The 15757-nt window shown below is 25.0% G+C and overlaps 1 protein-coding gene across 1 annotated transcript in view; it reads left to right on the top strand.

Moving 5' to 3' along the window:
* Nucleotides 1-1882: 1882 nt before the first annotated feature.
* Nucleotides 1883-15757, top strand: part of LOC107438386 (protein Wnt-1) — a 63765-nt gene continuing 49890 nt past the window's right edge. The window contains exon 1 of the mRNA XM_016050668.4: nucleotides 1883-2047. Coding sequence (XP_015906154.1) covers nucleotides 1899-2047 — 149 coding nt within the window. The 5' untranslated portion in view covers nucleotides 1883-1898. The remainder of the gene's footprint in view (nucleotides 2048-15757) is intronic.

The raw sequence follows: 15757 nt of genomic DNA, 5'->3' as shown, positions 1-15757 counted from the left end.
TATATATATATATATATATATATATATATATATATATATATATATATATATATATATATATATATATATATATATATATATATATATATATATATATATATATATGTAGACTATATATATATATATATATATATATATATAGTCTACATAGGAAAAGGACATCATTAGTTTGAAAAGACATAATCAAGTTTATTCTATTTCCAGGCATAATAAGGACATTTTACCTTAAAGACCATTGCCATTTATTACCCAAATACTTTAAACTATTACCTTTAGCTGTTAAACGTTCTAACAGCAGCTTAAATTTTTTAAAAAAAAGGCTTTTACAAAAATTGTTTTTTCTGTATTTAATGTAGCAGATATTATCCCTTAGCAATTTTCGCTGCCACTAACTCTATTTTACATGTATTTTCACAGTTAATGATTTCCAACTTCCCAACTTCACCTCTTCCCCAACTTCTTTGACTGAGAATTTAAACTTGTGAATAACTGGCAACTGCTGATTGAATCAATAACTGTGGATTGCCGTAAAATTTTATAGTTGTTTCATTCATTTTATTTTATTCTATAACCCTTGTCGAACAGCCGACCCAATTTTTGGGTTCCAATCCATTTTGAACCAATCCAGAAGACATAGAGACTCCTGGATCAGTACCCCAGAAGCATGATTTTTATGGGCATTTACTACACGCTATAGTTGTTTATTGTTAATTTTCCGATTTCTTGTGCATATTTTATCTATATTTGTTTCTCTTCTAAGATATCTATTTAATTCCGCAGTCACCGGTACGCTTGTGACAGTGACTACAGAATTGATGACATATCGTGGAAAATTATATCATGGCTGTATATGGTAATCTTTTGTAATAAGTCCTGTGACAGAATCTGTAATTACTTCACAAGTCTGTAGTTACTGCCTGTTCAACGCCGTGGCGTTAACTCAGTGATTTAATAGTGAATCATTCACTTTATTTTAATTATAGTATCAAATTATTTTTGCCATTACTATTTTAAAAATAAACTGAAAAAAAAACAGATACTTTATAATAAAATTGTTCGAAATGTTATCCTTCTTGCCTTGTTTTTTCGAATCTGAAGCTGAGCTATGGATAAACATCCGTTGATGAATCATTCACATTATTTTTTTATGCTAAAACTTAAATGTTATATTGTGTAATTATTAAAAGCAGTTAAAAAAAATTCAATTTAATGAAGAGAATTTTTAAAAAGATATTTTGTCAAATTTATGAGTTCATTTTATTTTAGGCTACGCTGTAAGAATTAAAGAATCAAATTACGGCACAAAGAATCGACACTTTGGATGCATTATCCGTAAAATCTATATCTTTTTTTTTCTTCGTAAAGTCCATTTTCACCGAAAAATATTATACCGTAATATTTATTTAAATAGCCGTGATTATACCGTAATATTAATAAAAAAATTTTACGGTAGTTAATATTGTAAGAATTACGGTACATCAGATTTTTGTTCCGTATAAAAGGTAAAAATGGATTTTAGGGTAAAAAGTTACGGCACCCTGAGTGCCAATACTGTTTACTGCAACTTGATCCGGATTTTTGTGTGTATATATTTTATATTAAAAATTTCATTTTCTGCCATTATTAAAGATTTGGATATCGAGGGATTAAAATTTGTTAACACGTCTCTAAAGCAAACGATTCATTTCTCATAAGAATTTGAAAACTAAAAACATTCCATACGGTATAAAAAAAAATCGTTTTCTCTTTAAATGAGTAGATACATTTTAAGCAGGAAATGAAGAGATGGAATTGTAATTTAGGCTCCACTGCTGTGTCCGATGGGACCTCCTTTTCCCATCCCTCCCCCTGGGGTCGAGCGGGGGTGTGGCGAGCGCGTGCGAGTAGAATCCAAAAGAATGGCAGAGAAGGAGCTGTGCATTCGATTGAAGCAGTCGACGATGCTCTTCTGCTTAATCCGTGCAGCAGCAGTCCTCATCTTTCTCTTCTTGTTCATAGAAGCCGCCAACCACAGATCTAGATCAAGGGGGAGGGGATCACGGTGGTGGTGAGTTCTTTTTTTTCCCTTTTCTTCGAATCACGTGATTTGATTCGAACTATTAATATTCATATTGGAAATTTTACTTTGATATTCAGAAAGTGATTTACTTAAGCATGGTACCGGTAATACGTACCTGGAAAAACATGCTGATTCTTTTTCGTTAGATTATTATTTACAACTAAAGAATTTTACAGTTTAGTATTCATGGGATTTGTATTCAATAACAATAAGGTGTATAACTGTAAATGATAAAAGTACGCCGCTTATTTTGGTACAAAAATGGACATAGTAATTAATATCTGAAAAACATTAAGGGAAATCATCAATGCGCTTTATAGAAATATTGGAACGAATTGAACCATTAAATCGCTTACATTTGCTATAATCTTACTATTACTCTAATTACAACTATATTATCGTATTTCACAAACTTAATTGCATGATCATGTGATTTTAACTTGAATAAAAATATGGTATAATTAAATTTAATAATACAAAACATGCATATCCTTTGAACCACAATAATAAAAATTTTAAAACTTTACAAAGTTTTTTGTAAATTCGCAATGTGTTATAGTTCAAGATATTGGCATCATGGTTCTATATAATATCAACACTGATTTGTTTTACAGTTTTGTTATGCTGTTAGGTTTTACTGTAAAATATTGTTGATAGGTTTTACTGTTGTTAGTCGTGTTATTAGGTTTTACTGTTGTTAGTCGTGTTATTAGGTTTTACTATAAAATTCTACTGATATAAAAAAAACTGGAAATTTGTAAAACTCTTTAAAATTCGTTTTTTCGTTTCTGGAGATGGGATAAAATGGAAAATCTAAGTGCCTATTATTTTAAAGAAACATTCATGGAAATTATCAGAGAGTTTTCAAAGTTATTTTAAAACGAAACTGAATTTGCATTGAGCTGCCTCTGTATTAAACTCATTTAAGTTTTTTAGGACGTTTCTGCAAATATATTAGGAAATAAAGTGTCAAAATGTTTTTAAAAGTGGAAAAAAACATAATTCCGTACAGTAGTGAGTTTTGTTATAGTCGCGAGTTATTATCATCATTTTGAAATATTTATTGCCTGTTTTTGGATTATATAGGTAGATTTTAGTTTGCTTGTAATTGAAATAGAAGAATTAAAAAATGAAGCAGAAGAGAAATTATGGTTGATTTCCAATATGTTTTTTGTAACTAAGAAAAGATTTAACTAAGGAATTTTTTCCCCCTGGTTAAGTTGGTAAAATAATGATTTTTCTTCTTTCATCTAAAATGTATATTCCTATCTTCTAGAAAAACTACTTTTAATCTCAAAACGTTTAATTTGATTTCACCCTCATTGTGTAATAGGGATAGGCTGGGCAATTTTAATTTATAGAATTGTAGAAAAATATATAAATTAAATAGAAAAGTACTTGCCGTGTACTGCTGAGCTAAATAGTACTGAAATACAAAAAAAAAAAAAAAAAGAAAATGTGTTTTGAAGTGCTTTATTTAATTAATCATTTATAAACTTAATTCTTATTTCACTAAAAAATTAGTTCTCTTTCCCCAAATCTTTAAAAATGCTTATAGATAAAAATTTAAAAATGCAGCAATAGTTAAATGTGATGAGTGCGGCATATTATACGAAATTCTTCTACTACGAGCCATTTTTAAAATGCCATTTTAAAATGCTAATATTAAAGTTGCACAAATTGTAATTTTATAACGATCAAAATTACTAATTATATCCGCTATTGCGACAATGTTTTTTTAAGGAAAATACATTTTTATGCTGTTAAGTTGGCAATATAATATGAAGAAAGGTAAAATTAAAAATAGTTTTAATTATTTCGGTTAACAGTACAGAAAAAGGAAAAAATAATAACCTTTCCTCGTATTTTTTTAATTGCGATCTTAACGTAAAGCAAAAATGTGTATGAGGATCATCAACCAAGTAATTATTCTAACTATAAAAGAAAACTCTATCACTTTTTAGAGATCTTATCGTATTACACTTCAAGAAAAATATGACTGTTATTTACCACATATTAGTGTTAGTAATGATGCCAAAGCAACTACACACAGCTACAATCGAATAATTTTGTTTGTTATTTTAACATAAGACTTACACAGACCTAACATATACTTACATAGAATCATAAGTTCTTTATAACGAATATTCCATTTGATATTGTAAATTATCGTTATAATGGATATTTTTAGAAAGGAAAAGAGAAATATGCTTCTTTCTTCTACATTCAAGTTCTTGATAAATTAAGTTTACCTAGAATCCAAGGTAGACTAAGTGCATTCTAAGATTTTCTTAAGCAAAGCTTTCACTGACAGTTTTGATTTCTAACATTTTTAAAGTTTTCAGTGAAAATTAAGTTTTTAATCAACTTAAGATATAAGTTACTTAATTATAATAAATAAACAAATCTTAAATCAGATTTATAAGACAATATAACAGGTTCATCACTAAACGATTGTTTTTTTAACTAAAGAATATTATAGCATGGTACATAATAATATAATAAAAATTATATAATGTAATCTTTCTTAAAGCTTTAAAAGTTAAATAAATTTCTTTAAATTTTTATAACACTATAAAATAGTGCAACGAGCGATATTAATGCACTATATTAATACATTATAACATCAATAATAATACACAGTACACTCTCAGAAAAACTGATTCATCATAGAACCAAAAGTTTGGTAAATTGAGGCGTAATACGGTTCAATTAAAATAAAGTGCTAAATCAAACCATCTTTAAATGAAATAAAACCATAATATCACATTCCTTAAAAGTATAATAGCCACATAGAGAAAAATATGTTTTGAAAAATTATCATACTGTATTAATAAAATTTTTGCTAAAAGAAAACCATAATTCTGGTTTTAGAAATGGTATTATATGCGGTATTTAAACCATTCATTTGTTAATTTTTCCTTTCATGTGGTACCGGTTTATTGGAAATTTTTGTTTTAAGGATTATAGATCTTAGTACTACACATTTAGTAAGAAATAAAGAATTGAAAAGTAAATTTAACCGAATAAATGGTTTTTAGATCCTGTTCTAAGGTATGATAAAATTACCAAATTTTACCTCATTTACCAAATTTTATCACATATTATAAAACTATATTTTATCGTTAAATTTTGCTAAAATCATTACGAAAGCGCTTCGGTAAAAGTTACCAAGCTCTTTGCTGTTCCCATAGATCCAGAAGTACGGTAAATTTTATCATATTGTGGTAGTTTTGGCTATTCTTTTCTTCCCAGTGTATATCGCCCTTTGAAGCTCAAAAAAAAGCAAAATTATATTTCAACACAGAACCATGTTATAGTCGTAGCAAATTTAAACAATATTACAATTCCGATGATTCAAAAATCTTTTACAACATATTCTGAGTAAATTGATTACGTAATAAATTTACCCAGAATATTAATAATTCTTTAATTTAGTTTGCATACTATCATTGCAATCAATCGAATTGTAGAGATCCACATACATTTAAAAATTCGTTTTTAGTATTTAATTGATTATTATTTTACTTCCTATATTAAAGATATAAAAAATTTTGATTTTCAAAATTTAAAATATAATTAAACTGATATTCAAGTCAAAAAATAGATAAGTATTACTCATTTCATTGTAAATTAGAGCTATTTTATTTAGCAAAATTGAGCCTACAATAATAAAATTATTTTCATTCAATTTTATTGAAAGTTTTGAAATTTTCAGGTTAACATTTTTGTTAATTATTTTGTGGGTCATGTTTAAGTATATCAGTTAAGTATTAAGTATGTTAAGTAGTTAAGTATTAAGTATATTAAGTCATGTTGAGTTTCATTTTGTTGGTCATATTTAAGTGAATGAAATATTTATCCTTGCACTTAAGCATTATTAAAAATTAAATATTAAGCATTATTAAATATTATTGTCTTTTACGAATCAAAATTGTCTTTTACGACATTTATCAGTCCTTGATTCAAATAGTTGTAACAACCTCCAATGTTTTCATCATAATGAGTTTAGAATTTGATGCGTATGATTTGTTGCGAGAACCTGAAAAACATATTACATCATTGAATTGAAGATCACTAATTTCTTTTTAATTTGTGTGTTCCTTTTTCTATCAGTCACTTTAATTTCAAAATATAATTCTTCGTTTACGAATTTTTATTTATTTATTATTATTTTTTTTGGCTTTTAAGTCAAGCAAAAGATTTGCTATTTTAGAATTAGTAAACTACAGAGTGAAATTCGTTTGCTCCGCTTACACTCGTTGTACACAAAAGTACAACGTTGTACACTCGTTACACTCGTTGTACTTTTTGAAGCTTCGTCGGGAGTTGGATAGATTAAAGGTAATAGACATACGGCCCATTGCTGAAAAATTCAATAAGCGTTTGCACTTTAGCATTGCTGCAAAAAGTGGCCACTTTAAACCTAATGAAATATATTTATTGGTAAAAGTCTACCTATAATTATTCATGTTTTGTTAATTTATTTATTTTTAATATAGTTGTATAAAAAATTGTACGTCCAGGTTTATTTTGTTTTTTAAAATATATATGTAAATCAAATTTGGTTGTGTTTTTCAGATTGATATTTTTAGTCTATATTTTCTTCTAATTGAACACTAATTATTGCATTTTTAAATATTATATAAGGAATACTCAAATTTTTATTAATCATTTGTAAAATATTAGCGTATCAAACAATTTCGGTTGAATATGTTTTGTGCAAACAATTTGAAACTTATATGATTGTTATTTATATCAAACTTTATTTACATCATCCACATTAAAAGTTACTAAAACATTCTATAACTATTGTAATATGCAGTTTTGGTATTCTCTACTGAAATTTAATGTTTTTTTGTTGAATTAGCGAATGTCTTTTAGAATTTTTATTTTATTTTTATCTTTTAAGCAAATAACATTCTATAAATATTTATTGCTTTTTTAAATAATAATAAAAGGATTGCTTTATTATTAGCTTTTTAAAATTTTTTTAAAGGAATTTTTACTTTATGTAATTAAGGATTGTAGTATCTGTTAAAATTATTTTCTATAAATATTATCTATTTCAGATTTTTAATTACATTTAAAAATGCAATTTAAAACATATAATATTTTGAAATGTAATTGAAAATTTTATCTCGAATTTTTAACTAACGAAAAATATTTAAAATAAATTATTCTAGAAAGAGTTCATACTTTATCAAAATGATATAATTCCAAGATCATCGAAGTTTACCGAAAAAATATATTTCCAAATCTAACGGAAATTTTATATGATTGGAAAATTAAAATGTTTTAAACTTTTAAAATAGAGTTATGAGAAAATCTATTCAAAATGTTATTTTAAATTGATAAAATTTTAAACTAATATAAAATATTTAAAATAAATAATTCTAGGAATATTTCATACAAATTCTAGGAATTTCATTCTAAGAATTTCATTCTAAGAATATTTCAATCAAAAAGCTATATTTAAGCTATATTATAAATATTATAAGACCATTATAGGTCACAGGGAAAATATTTTTAGATTCAATTGAAATTTTATATTTTTGGAAAAGTAAAATGTTTCAATCGTTAAAAAATAGAGTTTAAAACTAATCGAAAATACTTAAAACTCTTGAAAATATTTTGTAAATGTTTGTTGCAATAAATGTTCGTTGTTTCAAAAGTTTGTAATAAATGTTAATAACTTTTTTAAAATGTTTAATGTTTAAGATTAATATTTTGCATTTCAAAACATTTAAGCATATAACATTTTGAAATGTAATTGAAAATGTTATCTAAAACGTTTAACATTTGGAAAATATTATCCGTTTCAAGTTGTTAATTACATTAAGAAATTTTATCCAAAATATATAGTATTTTGAAATTTAATTGAAAATGTTATATAAAATATATAGTATTTTTAACTAATGTAATATATTAAATAGAAGTTATTCAAGAAATATTTCATATTCTATTTTGTTTATTAATATTCATATCCTAAAATGTAATGATTCCAAGACCCTTGAAAGTTACACAGCGAAGATAGTTTATAAAAAATGTTTTATATGTTTGAAAATAGAGTTTAACGAAAACTAATCGAAATATTATCTGAGGCAGATAACATTTTCAAATGCAATTGAAAATTATATCAAAAATTTCAAAGCTTATTAGATTTCAAAGAACATTGGATTTTAAAGATCATCGCAGGTTGCAATAGAGAAATTTTTTTTTGTTGAAACAAAAGTTATGTTTTTTAAGATTCAAACATGAAAAATTTCAATGTTTTCCAAGATTAAAACAAGAAAGAATTTATGTTTTATTAGGTCTCGGTAGTTCAGATAAATTGTAAATGGTAAGAATTTCTAAAAACTTTCTTTCCTATATTTATATCACTTTAAATAAAAATTGTGGGAAAATTGCTTACTAATAAACAAATCCTTTTTTTTTTTTTTAGAAAAATTTTTCTTTTAAATTTTTTAACCTGTATCACCATTTATTACTGATTTTTTTTAGTTCGTTTTATTAAGCAATTAATTGAGCATTTTAGTTAGCTTTAATTAGCAGTTAAATTTTTTCGAATATGAAATCTAGCAAGTATCGAATTTGATTACTCGATTATGATAACGAGTTGATTGTTCTCTAATTTGATGTCGAACTATGAGTCCAAATTTTTTTAATGTATAAAAACTTGTTGAAAACTTAAAAATTATTTTATCATTAAAATAACTGATAATGAACAAAGAAATTGACCAGCTCTATAGATAAAAGCTAGCAATAAGCTAATAATAAGCTAGTATCAAGCTTATAAGCAATAAGCTTGGTAAGTTTTTAAAAGCAGTCGATTACGCATATAATACTTTAATGAAATGATATGAATGAAAATGTTAATCCTTTAACTTCTAGTAACAATTTTTACTGAAAGTAATATTTTCTACTGAATTCTTTTCCGATTTTTATACCTATAAACACGTAATTAACTTTCTATGGTAAAAACAAGAAATTTTGAAGCTGTAATAGAAAAATAAATTTTATTATATAATTTTAAATTGCCTTGCACAAGAATTCAATAAATCTATATTTTGAATATATTTTATTTAAAAAAAAAGTTAACTCAGTATAAACCTTAATGCGTACATTCTTTATTTCTGTTACTTAAAGTTAGATTCCATATCATCATACTTCTCAAAAACAATTTTTATGCACATAACTTTATATAAAAAATTCGTTAATTTTTAAATTTATGGTGAATATAATAATTAACTGTTTTTATTGTTGTATATTTTTTTTTCATGTTCTTTAAAGACAAGACTGATTTAGATATTTATTTATTTATTTGTCTTGAATAAATGTTGCAATCATTAACTTTATAGGATATTTTAGTTGTAACATAGAATCAAAGAACATCATGTAGTTCCTTACGGATTTTTTATAGACATGACGGTCTGTTTTAAGATGGATCAATTTAATTAAAACAAACGAAATTTCTTTCCATAAAATATTTTGAGTTTGCTCTCTTTTTTCGTGGTGACAAATAAAATGTGTTTTTTTTAAGCTTTATTTTTTACCAAAGTCATTCAATAAATTCTATTATAACCCTTTTTCACAGAAGTTTTATCAAGCATATTTTCCATACTTTTTTTAAAATTTTTTGTATAAATTCGTATAAAAATAAGTGAAAAATATTATATTGAGAATTTGAATGATTTATGATTATAAAATACGGCCGAAACACCGGTGTCTTTTTCTGCATTAAAGGCAAAATCTTCCAAACACGGCTCATTTTCAAGCAACGATTTTTCAAATTTACCCTTATTTGCAGTTATTTAGAATTGTGAGAAACATACATTCCTTATCAGTATTTTTTTAATTTACAAAATCTATTATTGATACATTTTTGAAAATAAATAGAAGTAAATAAAAGATATAATCTTTTCATCAGCCCACACGATTATATCCGCAAAAAAGAGTTCTTAATTTTCTTCGTGTTTTCTCGTATTTATTTATTTTGTTGTATATATATATATATATATATATATATGCTATTCTTCTTCTTCTTCATGCTGCTATTACTTTCGCATTTGTTAAATATTGAATGATAGATAATTTATTATCTTATAAATAACGTTTATATGCAATAAAATGTTCCCCATAAAAACTTTCTTAGTTTAGAAAAGAGTAATAATGATCCAAAAAAGATTTTTTTATTAATACTCTCAAAGAGTAACGAAAGTTTTCTAAAGATTTCTCACCTGTTGCGTTTAATTTTTGTCTATAGCTATTTTGTAGCTTAAAATGAAAATTTATCCGAAAGTTTTTTTTGGAACTTCTTCTTTCTTATAGCATTAAAAATTCCTCATTTTGCATTAAAAAACATTTTGAATTTTAATCCGAATAAGACTAAAAAATTACCATTACGATTAAATCTTGGTGAATTAAAATAAATCAAAAGTTATGCAACGTATACAGTTTTCTTTCCCATTTTTTTGCCCACTGTTCATGTGTAATTTCGTGTCTAAAACATTACGAGTTGGTCAAAAAAAAAAAATGTTTTGATAGTTTCGCGGTAATATTTTTCTGTTTTATTCAGTATTTTGCGTACTTTGAGTTAAAAAATTTTAAAACATATATTATACAAACAGAAATTGAATTTCAAAAATTTGTAAGCTTGTTAAATTTAGTAGGGGTTGATAATTATATCCGAAGACAAACTTTATTTATTTATGTATTTGGTCACTCAAGTTTGTAAGCTTGTTAAATTTAGTAGTGGTAGATAATTATATCCGAAGACAAACTTTATGTATTTGGTCACTCAAGTTTGTAAGCTTGTTAAATTTAGTAGTGGTAGATAATTATATCCGAAGACAATATTTATTTATTTATGTATTTGGTCACTCAAGTTTGCAAACTTGTTAAATTTAGTAAGGGTAGATAATTATATCCGAAGGCAAACTTTATTTATTTATGTATTTGGTCACTCAAAACCATTTATTAAAAATTTCTTTTAAAGTTCTATTACACTATGCGCTACAAATTTATTAATAAAAAATAACAATATTTGGTAAAAGAAAACGTTTCAAATTTAGTAAGAGAAAATATGCTGAGAGGATTTTCACATCTTGACAGGGTCGCGTTTGCTCAGAGAATTGAGCATTCACCTCCGAATGAGGTAACGACGGTTTGAATTCCAGCAGTGGCTGGTTGATACGAATTCTGTTCTAAGCTTGCACAGTCCACAGTTTTAACGAAAAATATCCTTAGTGGTTGACTTAACATAGGTTATAATCCCTTGCTGTCAGGCTAAGCGTAGGTGGTTTCTTCTCCATATAGCACAAATACTGGTTAGTTCCCTCAGAAATTCCTCTACGAAGGCAAGTTTGTCTTAATGATTTATTTAGGAGTTCCCTTGTCTTTTGTATTAGGTTCTATACTACAATGCTGCTGAGTTGAACATTGGTAGTTGTAAACTCTGAATTGAGTCGGCTGTTCAACGCCGGTAAGAAAAAATAAATAAAAAACCTTGACAACAGTATTCAGAATGGAAGACATTGTTTTGCGGAGAAGATACCATTGTTGTATGGGCAATTTTTTCAGAGAAACACTAAGAATGCACTTTTTTGTTTTGAGCATATTTTTTAAAAAAATATAACAGAATTTAGAATAATTACAAAAACTTTTATTTCGATTTGCACTTGTTTTAAAATTCTCTACATTATAGACAGTTTAAAGTAAGGTTTTTACTATTTAATTTCAGTTCATAATATATTTTAATGCTAAAGAAACAGCTAATACAAAATAAAGACATCATATACATCGACAAGTTAAATGATTTAATTCACGAAAAAAGTCAAAAAAATAGTTTTTTTTCTTTCACGACATTATCTTTATTTCAACAGGTTTTTCTGTTTTCGTTCTTGTAACATCTACTGAGCTGTGAATAATATCATTTGTATTAATAAACTAGGCTTAGCGAAAGGCTTTGGTGGAATTTTATCTCTAATATGCCCGCTGCAGCAAAAAAATCATTCTGCTCACCAACCAACTTTGTAAAAACAAAGAAAAGTCTTTGAAGCACATTAAAAAATTACTGAGCTAAAAACAAATTTTACAGCGAACAAAATGTTCTTTACAATTATAAAACAATACAACATTGATGAAAAAAATAGGATTTTAGACGGGATTTATAGATAGGACGCTCCCCTACGTACTCCCCCTCCACTACACCCCTGGATTTTAGTGAAATATATTAATAAGAACATTAAGTTTAGATGTCACGCGCCTTCAAAACTAATCTAGTTTCCGCTGTCTTATTATCGGCGTGCGTACTGATACTTGCTCTGAAAGAAAAATTGATACATCCGAACAGGATGTATCTTAAATTACTTCGTTTATTGCTTAGAACGTTATTGAAATGTGGAGTCTGTCTTTAAATCTAGAGAAAGTCGATAGATGGCGTTTCATACAGAAAGTTTTTATCCAAAGTTGAGATTTCGAACACATAATTTGCTCAATTGTTCCGTTCTCATTACAGTTTCGAAAGATGCGTCAGAGATTCCAGTTTCTGAATATTTAAAGATATTACTATATTTGGAAACACCTAAATGCTTAATAATGTTTTATTTTAAATGTATTCATCAAAACCTTATTATTATTATTTTGCAACTCTAAATAAAGTACAAATACGAAAACAATTTACTTTTCTTAATGCACCCTCCTCCAAGAAAACATTATAAAATTTACAAATATAATTATATATATAATTATATATATATATATATAATTATATGTGCAATTATATATATAATTATAAATATAATTATATATATAGTTGTATATATAATAATATTTATAATTATATATATAGTTGTATATATAATTATATTTATAATTATATATATAATAATATACTTATGATATTTTATAATTTTTATCATGTATTGTTAAGTTTAAATCACAAAAAGAAAACAAAGCGAAATTTTGAAGCAATGTAATAAAAAGAGACGTAATAACCATTGCTATAAACTTTTTTTAAAATGCTATTAATTATCTATGATTTTCGAATTTAGTGATATTTCTTAATTTTATATTATAAGCACTTTCCTGTTTTATGTTTTAGACGAAAAAGTACAGTAAGAAAGTCGTAATTAAAAATTAAAAGAACAATGTTATTATTATTATTATTGAAAAGGTAATAAATATCTTATCATCTCTACGGTTAATATGATATGAATAATTCTCTGAAACTGTTATTGTCAAATTTATAATTTATTAAATTATTTTATTACAATTTATTGCATCATTGTCTTATTGTTAATCTTTAAATTGTATAGTTTATTAAAGATTTCTTAAAAGTGAAAAATCAACAACTAATTCTTTTTCGTATCTAATTTCATAACTTATAATATCTTTTGCTTTAAGTATTTAGTATACTTAAGGTTAAGCATTCAAATCCTTAAGAACGTAAAAATCTGATAAATAGGAAAGAAGTTAGAAAGTGGGTGGACTTTTTTATTTCCTTATTGTACATAAATTTAGAATTCGAAATAGATACAAAAAAAGGTTTGTAGGAAGATATATGTAAATTTTTAGACATATTTTAAAGAGTAAAATATTATTATATAATCTTATTATATAATGTTATCAAATTTATATTATTTAAACCTGTTTAATTAAAAAAATTCCTTAAAATATGAAGGAGTTAATTCGAAAAGTGAATTAAGCAGTGATTGCAGCTAAATTTTTGAAATAGTTTCTTTTAAGTTTCGCAATAAATAGTTTAATTATTCCTTACTATTTATATCCACGCTATTTGTAACAATCCTGTAAAAAAATCTTTATGCGAAGGTAAATAATGTAGAATTTATCTATTTTTTTTTGATTTTAAACAAAATTAAATAGAACTGTTTTAATGGTATCACATAAATAAATATCTGAACAAACGTAATAAAATTTATTATTTTCCAACATTGCATTTCCTGGTAAAACAATTTAAGTAAATTAATTTTAGTAAGAAAATTATGTAAATTAATTATTTTTATAAAGAAAATTAAGTAAGCTAATTTTGTAAAGTAAATTGTCACAGTTTTATTCATAAGAGTGCCAGTGATTTATGTAATTCTATAACTTAGCTTATCTATTACAGAGGTTTTATGTTCTGTTGTAAGGATGAAATGTTTCAAAGGGAACAAGAGGCGTAGATAAAACCTAATCTTAATTGTATTACGAATGAATGTTATGAAAAAGAAAATTCAGCCGAAACAGTAAAAAGGAATTATTTAAAAAAGTAAGTTTAAGAAAAAATTAATATGAGATAAAAGCGTTAAAAAGTCAAACAAAAAATTTATTAATAAAAAATACATTTTTTATGAAATTTTTTCTGTTGTAAAAAAGTTTATTGAAATGAATGGTATTGAAAACGAGTTTACTTATCTAAAAATTAAAATATTTATTTCTGTTACTGTCTGAAATACATTAAAAATCTAAGAAAAAAGTATCAAAAGAGTGCTTATTCATTCAAATTAAAAGTATTTTATTTTACTTTTATTCCAGTCATTGTTTAAAAAGCGTTAAAAATCAAAGAAAAAAGTATTAAAAGAGTGTTTATTCATTCAACTTAAAAGTATTTTATTTTACTTTTATTCCAGTCATTGTTCAAAAAGTGCTAAAAATCAAAGAAAAAGTATCAAAAGAGTGTTTATTCATTCAACTCAAAAGAATTTTATTTCACTTTTATTCCAGTCATTGTTTAAAAAGCGTTAAAAATCAAAGAAAAAAGTATCAAAAGAGTGTTTATTCATTCAACTCAAAACTATTTTATTTTACTTTTATTCCAGTCATTGTTTAAAAAAGCGTTAAAAATCAAAGAAAAAAGTATTAAAAGAGTGTTTATTCATTCAACTTAAAAGTATTTATTTTACTTTTATTCCAGTCATTGTTTAAAAACTGTTAAAAATCAAAGAAAAAAGTATCAAGAAAGTGTTTACTCATTCAGTTTCAAAGTATTTTATTTTACTTTTATTCCAGTCATTGTTTAAAAAGTGTTAAAAATCGAAGAAAAAAGTATCAAAAGAGTGTTTATTCATTCAACTCAAAAGTATTTTATTTTACTTTTATTCCAGTCATTGTTTAAAAACTGTTAAAAATCAAAGAAAAAAGTATCAAGAAAGTGTTTATTCATTCAGTTTCAAAGTATTTTATTTTACTTTTATTCCAGTCATTGTCTTAATGGATTGAAATTTTCCAAAACACTCTTCTATAATACATGGCTTACTAAATGATATCTTCATTCTTAATTGTGTCTTTATTATTGAAATTTTAAAAGCCAATTTTAGCCGAATTCTCATCAGATATAGAAACGTTTCACATTTTTTGACCTGCAGACTATAGAACCTTAAGTAAATAAAAATCACCAAAAGAAACGTTAAATTATGAGAATATTCGTAATACATATATCTTTTATATTTTGTAATTTAAGTAGATTTTAAAAGATAAATTCAACCTAATTATCCTGAAATAGTTAGCTACAAATTTTACCGAGACATTTGAAATGAAAGACTATAGAAATTAAAGTTGATTATGAATTCAGTAATACTTGCAGTACTTCTAATACGTATAAGTACTTGTAGTACTTGTAATACGTTCAGTAGTACCTGTAATACGTATAAAAGTTCAATTTTATGTTGTACTGATATTCCTTTGGTTGTAGAAAAT

Source organism: Parasteatoda tepidariorum, chromosome 7, assembly GCF_982258835.1.
Source record: "Parasteatoda tepidariorum strain Cologne lab strain chromosome 7, Ptep-v5.0, whole genome shotgun sequence".
NCBI lineage: Eukaryota > Metazoa > Arthropoda > Arachnida > Araneae > Theridiidae > Parasteatoda > Parasteatoda tepidariorum.
Note: the sequence above shows the minus strand (reverse complement) of the source record. Positions and strands in the feature narration are given on the sequence as shown.